The following is an 8,187-nucleotide window of genomic DNA, read 5'->3' on the forward strand; positions in this document are numbered from 1 at the left end:
TGGTAAGATATGAACAGATGACTATCTTTGAGGAAGTCACTGGTGATTTCTTAAATAAATATGTTTGCTTTCCTTGGAAATAAATGGTAGTGGACTGAGCAATAGCTTTGTTTCTTTAGAATGAGGATGGATTGGACTCTGAATGATGGTATCTCTCTGAAAATGACCTACTCCTTGGCAAAAGGTCAGAATAGACTCAATTTATTAATAGTTTAAAAATAACATTTGAATTTAAAAAATACATGTCTAATATTTTGTGGGAAAGTCTATAAAGAAAGTCCCTGAGTACTTGAATTAAAGTTATCCAAAAGACTTTCAAATCTTTAACAGAGTAAATATATTTTTGGCAGACAATAATTGCAATTCAGCCTTGATCTGCACACCTTACAGATAATTTCAGATGATGATCTCAAACATAAGGCACATTCTTTATCAGCTTTGATTTTAATTTAACCAAGAAAACCGCAAGTAAATTATGTTCATTGAATGAAGTGCTCTGAGGACCTTCATCTGGTTAAGTCTTTAGTTTTCAGTCTTGACTATGTATATGTTAAAGGCAGTATTTCTGGTGAACTAAAATGAAATAGTTTGAAATAAATAGTTTAATTTGTAACCTGATAATGATAGTTGTGTTACAAATCTTGTGAAATGTGAATGGTTTTAAAGATGATAGATAAAATCTAGTCTTTCCCATAGACTGAAGTAGAAAGTTCTGGAACTCCTTATTTTTCTGCTTTGTATGGTTTGAAAAACCCAGTTGTGGGGAGGCCTAGGGAGTGTTTAAATGATTTCTGTACCATGAAGATGTTCATAGGATGGGTGGTTGAACAAATTTAAATTTACCTCGTTTAACATTAAGACCTGGGGTCCCCTGAAAACCACATTGTAAATAGAATAATCAGAAGCGGAATTAAGAATTCTAATGTCTCTGAGCCACCATAGCAAGATCATGACCACCTTTTTAACCAGATGGACAACAGAATTCAATAACTGAAAAGGGAATAATTTATATTTTCATAGTTATTTTAGAAATAAGAATATATATTCATTCCTGATCCTGAATGGCAGAGAAGGGGATCAAAACCACTGAACTACTATATTTACCAGACTAAAAATTTTTTTAAATGAAAAAGTTTGCATATGGTTATTCATTAGTAGTTCACTAATTTATGAATATTGCTGACAGGTTTTGTTTCTTTTATTTGGCTCTAGGTCCTCATGTCTCTTCATGAAATGTTCCCAGCAGTACATGCAGCTGAAATGGCTGTCCAGAGAAATCCACATTCATGGGAGTCTTGGCAGACTTTGGGACGTGCTCAGCTTGGATTAGGAGAGATAGTCCTGGTAAAGAAGTCAGATTATTATAATGGTGAAATTTTATTCTGACCTGTTTTGATTAGCTGAACTACACCTATGCAAAAAGTAAATAGCAAATTACCTCTTAAAGGTATTAAGCCATAAACACAGAATAAAGTTATTACTGAACATCCTTTTCTATTGTAAACATCAGTTATATTAGAGGCAGAATATTTTTTTCAGGGGGTGCCTGAAAAAAGGCACCCCGAGGTGGCTCAGTCAGTTAAGCATCTGACTCCTGGTTTCGGCTTAGGTCATGATCTTATGGGTTGTGAGATTGAGCCCCATGTGGGGCTTCATGCTCAGTGGGATGGCTGCTTGAGAATCCCTCCCTCTGACCCTTCCCCCTCAAAATAGAGAAATAAAATATTTTTTAAAAATAATTTTTTTGTCATTAGACATCATGAAAATTTTTTTAAAGATTTTATTTATTTATTTATTAATGAGAGACAGAATGAGAGAGAGAGAAAATGAGAGAGGCAGAGACACAGGCAGAGGGAGAAGCAGGCTCCATGCAGGGAGCCTGACGTGGGACTCGATCCTGGGTCTCCAGGATCAGGTCCTGGGCTGAAGGTGGCACTAAACCTCTGAGCCACCTGGGCTGCCTATGAAAATTTTTTTATTTTTTTTATTTTTATTTTTTTATTTTATTTTTTTAAAAATAATAAAGATTTTCTTTTTCTTTTTTTTTAAGATTTATTTATTCATTCATTCATTCATTCATTCATTCATTCATAGAGACAGAGAGAGAGAGGCAGAGACACAGGCAGAGAGAGAAGTAGGCTCCATGCAGGGAGCCAACACAGGACTTGATCCAGGGTCCCCAGGATCATGCCCTGGGCTGTAGGCAGCCCTAAACTGCTGCACCACCGGGGCTGCCCTGAAAATTTTTTTAAAATGGCATTTGGTAAACATTCAAATATAAAGAAAGCAATTTTTAGGTTAATTTCTTGCAGCATTAAATTTCCCACATTATAAAGTGATACCAGTATCTCATGGAGACAAAACCACTAATAGGTTATGTAGAGGAAGGAAGAAAGTAGAATATGGGAGAGTAATGATGATAAATAAATAAATAAATATATATTATTTATAAAATAATAAAAATATTTATTTATTTAGATTTTATTCATTTATTCATGAGAGACACATAATGGTTACATCTTCCTGGTGTGAATTGACCCTTTTATCATTCTTTAATGTCCTTTCTTATTTCATGTGACAGTCAATACATGTTAGCGTTATTTGGATCTAAGCTCTTGTCTTCAAAGGTGGGCATTCTTGGTACCTTCCTGATCGTGGTTTAACCAAGAAATCTCTAGACTCTTATGTCTGCTGGTCTGCAGAAGCAGAACAATGCACTTGCCTTATCTTGAACTATAATAGTGTTACCTGTACTTCAATGGATTTGGAGTCCTCAGCAGCAATTTGTCAGGCACTTTCTTTCACACTTTTTTAACTTCTTTTTTTTCATCTTAATCATCATCCAGTGTTTAGGGCCCAGCCCTAATTTCTATCCTTAGAAACATTATGTTTTAAAAAATATATACAAATATATGTATATATATTTTAAGAAGGTAGATAGATATTGTGGATTATATCAATCCACTCATTTTTTTAAAAAAAACAAAACAAATAAAAAAAACTGATTTTTTTTTTTAATCTCCCCTAGGCAATTCGAAGTTTTCAGGTTGCCCTTCACATCTATCCAATGAACCCTGAAATATGGAAAGAAGACCTTTCTTGGGCAAGAACACTACAGGAGCAGCAGAAGGTAGCACAGAAGATTAAAAAGTGTGAAGCGTCATCAGAAGGAACACATTTCTCACCCAAGTCGATTCCTGACTATGACTTTGAAAGTGATGAGATTGTTGCTGTTTGTGCGGCAATTGCTGAGAAACAGAAGACAGTTCCAGCAAATAAAACAATGGTTATTGTGTCAGCTTCTGGGACTGTAGAGACGGTCACTGAAAAGGAAGATGGTGCTACCCCACCAGATGGCTCTGTTTTTATCAAAGCCCGATGAAGTAGCAGGAATCCTTTGAGTCTGTCTTTTTGATTGCCACTTAAAATTTTAGGCATAGAGATGTTTGTTTACTGTGGAGAAACCGAGCAAAACTCCTGTTTGTAAAATGAGTTTTGCAGCTGAGACATATAAAAACTAAAAGATAGATTTACTGTATAGTGTTTGGACTATGCTTTGATAATTTAGGATTTCAACCTCTTAAGATTAGAGTTCTGAGTCCAGTGGCTTTTGATTCATAAACGTAATTTAATCCAAAAGTATAAGTGGATGCATTTTGAAGACACAGCTTGAAAAGTGAATTCTCTAGTAGTGAATAACTTGATGGCCAGTGTTATTAAGATGTTGACTCTGACTTTTGTTTCATGATAAAGGAAGTCGGTGATTTCTTTCCCTGCTTAGAAATATACTCCTCTTACTATTCACCCTTCTGTTTTTCTGGTTGCATTAGAGTAAGTCTGCCACAAAGCTTGAATATTTTTGAGATTCATTTTGTTTCAAAATTGTCATTTGGTTACATGTGGAATCTTTGAAAGTTTGGCTGAAAATGCATGCATGTGTACATTCTAAACATTTTCTGAAGTTTCTCTTAATTCTGTGTATTTTTTGACTTTAAAATTATTATGACAGTGATAGTTGCCCCCTTCAGTATTAGATGTGTGAAATACTGATAAATGTCAGAATGACAGTTTTATTTTCTTAGTTGTTAAAGTAGATAGTGTTCCTTACCACAAGTGAGTCATGTTTGAGATGTGCATTTTTAAAAAACGAATGGCTCTTATAGATGTGTCATAACAAATTGTACTGCTGCATTGTCCCAGTCAAAAGCAGTATTTTCTCCTTATTTTTAAAATCTTAGAAACTCTGAAAATAACTTATCTTTTGCTTATAACTTTCCGCTTGGAAGTCCTTTTCTAGATAACTTTTTGGGAACTACTCAATTAAATTACTATTACAATTTTAAATAGCTAGATTATACCTTTCTAAAAATAAGAAAGTAGGGATGTTAATGAGCGCCAGGGAGTGCATAACTTAGGCACAATACATAGAACCTAAAACATGACTTATGGTGAAATCCCATGAGTAGACAAGGGTATATATAAAGAAATATGTCATTGAAAGCCACAGTCATATTCACAAATCAAAACTGTCATTACTAATGTGAATTATTTTTATACTACATATATTGTAGTACAATTATATAGACTACTGGGTACTGTTACTTCTGACACTCAGGAAGCTATTATTGCTGGAAGATTAATTTTATCCTTGCTAGAAATGAAAGTAAGCTATTTTAAGGAATCTTACCTTAACCTGTTGGAGCATGTGAGTAATGTGCTACATTTTTCTGAGATGATCTTTTTTTCCTTTTTAAATTTTTACTTAAATTCTAGTTAGTTGACATGCAGTGTAGTACTGGTTTCAGGAGTAGAATTCAGCAGTTCATCACTTACATACAACATCCAGTGCTCATCATAACAAGTGCCCTCCTTAGACGTATCACCCACCCATTTAGCCCATCCCCTACCTTCTGAGATGATTTAAACAATTTTTCCTGTAGTGGAATGTTTACCTCTTTTTTCCCCAGAGTATTGTATTTTTCCCCAAACTTACATCAGAAAGTTAGCTCTGGTTAGAGAGATTGGTTTTAAAGTAATCTAAAAAACAAATGCTCATTACATTTTATTTTGTTTAATAAAGAATATTCTCCCAAAGTAGATACTTTGGCATTTACAGAAGTGAGCATTCACTCTTTAGTATGTTGTTTCTTGTATTGGGTTTTTGTTTATCATGTAATTTGTGAATAAATATTTTTTCCTGCATTTTAAAGATTTGCCTCTTTGTATTGTTAGCTTTTGAAAAATTAGATTGATTTAATTTCTTTGTTATGTGAGAATAAAATATGTAAAGCACCTTATATGATATCTTGCATAGGATGTACTCAGTAAATGTTAGCTATTTCTATGAAGAACTTTAGTTTAGAGATATTTAACCTCAGTTTCTCCTGATTTTAAGAAGGTAGGAAAACTTTCTAATCTTTATCTGAAAGTGAGGAGTCACTACTTTTGATATTATAGGACAATGGTTATCAGTTGGAGTCATTTTTGTCATAAAGTCTATGCCTCAACTCTAAAAGAGGCAAGACCCAGGATGGAGGGCATGTAACCACTAGATTCTACTAAGGAACACAGTATTTATGCTGTATTGATATTGGTAGGCCAGATTAGTCTCTTTCTTGTTCAGATGTAAGACATAAGGAGGAAGACATAAAATGGAGGGGAAAAAGGAAAAATGAACTATGAAGAAGGAAGGCACCTCATTTATACATGCCCCAGAAGATGCTCAGCTAACACTCTTCTATGCATGGAGAGAAAAATACATATATCATTTTATAAGGATGTGGATACTGCTACACAGACATTTGGTAAGCTTGTTAACTATAATACCAAATACTCCTGAATCTGAAAGAAAAATAGTTGAATATGATAGTGATATAATTAAAGATGTTTAATATACCTTCTGAAATAACATTAAACACTATATTGAATATAATTTGTGTTATTCTTATTTGAAAATTGTATGGCATAAACACTCACTAGTCAGAACACCACACATCCAGATCATGCCTGATAATTTGAGAATCCATATATTATTCTCTAGACAGTAGGTTTTTAGATTATAGAGTATTTATCTTAAATGTGCTAACAAATACTGCACAAACATTGAAGTCATGCAAGGTATAGATCACAGAACCCAGATCTACTGCAGTTGGGGCCTAGGTACAGAATTTATGGTAGCAGTCTTAGCATAAGGAGCTTTAAATTGATATCATGATAAAACTATAGTGAAGAAAAGAAGTTTTACCAGAGAAAGCTAGAGTTGCCATGATTATAACTGACCACCATAGCCTCAGTTTGAAAATTATGCTTTATGTAATGATGTCAAAAGCTTGTTTCACTGCCTTTCCCAGCAGTAAGAAAATTTTCTCAAAAAAAAAAAATTTTTTTTTTAAATTTCAGACTTTGTGAGCCAGTAGCCTTTCTAAATTGACTCTGGACCAGCCACTCTGAGCTTTGATTTCATGACATAACGTGTATCTACATGAGTTGTGAGTTGACACAAGAACCAGTTCTATAACTATCTTAAAATCAACTGGTATATTAAATATATTTTTTTCCAGAGAGATTTTTATTAAGCCAATGGTGTATACTTTGTAACTGATGACATTTTAGGATTGGGCAAGTAAGTGTTTAGGTTTTTTTAAATCACTAATAAAATCCAGAAATTTGTAAGTGATTGATTCATTACCAGAATAAATTAAAATGAAGTATGTCACTTTAGTCACTTGCAATTAAATATGCCCACTTGAATGCAAGGGAAGGGTAGCCCTATGACTGGTGTACCATGAATTGTGCCTTAACATGTGCTGTATGTGAACCTGCTGTGTTTGTCAAGGTAGAAAACAGGTTGAGAAATGTTGACATTTTGTTGGGAAGACAAAGGGTAGAGATGGCTTTCTTGCTAGGTGTTTCTTTACACATCCATTAAGCAAGGAATCCTGTAGAGGAGGACTGCCCATTCCTTGGTGAGCAGATCTGTCTAATTTTGGGTTAGATATTAGGTGGCCATTATTGGTACAAGCCTAAATTACATTCTTTAACCTAGACCCTTCAGCAATAAATCTGAGATACTGAATGTCCATTAGTCTGGCTTGGTCTCTCAACTGGCTCAGAAGTTAGGAGGGTACAGGAAGTATTATTTCTTGATTTCCTCAAACTCCAACAAAAATAGTGAAAATTATATTTCAAAGTAAGCATGAGATAAATTAAAAAAACAAATTGGGAATTTTTTTCTAGTTTTGTAAGTCATGGAAATTCTATTGGAAATGGATAATGTCAATTACAAGACAATATGTAAACATTTGTTCAGAGTATCCAAAAGGATACCCTGAATGTGGAAGATCACAGTATTAACTCTAGATTTAATTAGAAGGAATGACTGTAAAATGAATCATATTTTCTTCCCACTTTGTCAACTTTCTTAGAGTGTAATTTACATATAATAAAATGCACCCTGTATTATAAATTTACAGTTTGAGGAGTTTTAACAAATGTGAACAACCACACAATCACCATTTCTATCAAGATGTAGAATATTTCCATCGTGCAAAAAAGTCTGTAATGCCCATTTGCAATGAGTTCCCCTCCACCCCAACAACCAGCACTGTTCAACTACTGATGACTTTATGTGATTAAAAATTAGATTTGACTTTTCTAGAATTTCAAATAAATCACAGTATTTACTCAGTGTCTGACACGTTTAGCTCAGCATAATGCTTCAGAAATCCATCCATGTCAAGAGTCATCTTGACAAGACTCGTTGTGTATATCAGCAATATGTTTTATTTTTTATTGCTGAGTATTATTCTGTTGTATGGTTAAACTACAATTTATAGCTATTCATGTGTGTTGATGGACATCTAGGTTGTTGAACATCTAAGTTTTGGTTTCTTATGAATAAAGCTGCTATATGCATATGTCGCAGGTCTGTGTGTGGATATGTGTTTTCATTTCTGTTGGTGAAATACCTGGAGATAACGATTGTTGAGTCTTTTTTTTTTTTCAAGGATTTTATTTATTTATTCATGGGAGACACAGAGACACAGAGAGGCAGAGACATAGGCAGAGGGAAAAGCAGGCTCCCCATGGGGAGTCCGATGTGGGACTCCATCGCTGGACCCCAGGATCACACCCTGAGATGAAGGCAGGAGCTCAGCTGCTGAGCCACCCAGGTGTCCAGGGATTGTT

At 34.3% G+C, this 8,187-nt stretch overlaps 1 protein-coding gene across 5 annotated transcripts in view; it reads left to right on the forward strand.

The window, feature by feature from the left end:
- TTC33 (tetratricopeptide repeat domain 33) overlaps positions 1-7,923 on the forward strand; it is a 34,965-nt gene extending 27,042 nt beyond the window's left edge. For all 5 annotated transcript variants that reach the window (XM_025436313.3, XM_025436312.3, XM_035714910.2 and 2 more), the window contains exons 4-5: positions 1,213-1,344; positions 3,029-7,923. In XM_025436313.3, coding sequence (XP_025292098.1) covers positions 1,213-1,344; positions 3,029-3,382 — 486 coding nt within the window. In that variant the 3' untranslated portion in view covers positions 3,383-7,923. The remainder of the gene's footprint in view (positions 1-1,212; positions 1,345-3,028) is intronic.
- The last annotated feature ends 264 nt before the right edge of the window (positions 7,924-8,187 follow it).

This window comes from Canis lupus, chromosome 4 (assembly GCF_003254725.2).
Source record: "Canis lupus dingo isolate Sandy chromosome 4, ASM325472v2, whole genome shotgun sequence".
Classification (NCBI taxonomy): Eukaryota; Metazoa; Chordata; class Mammalia; order Carnivora; family Canidae; genus Canis; species Canis lupus.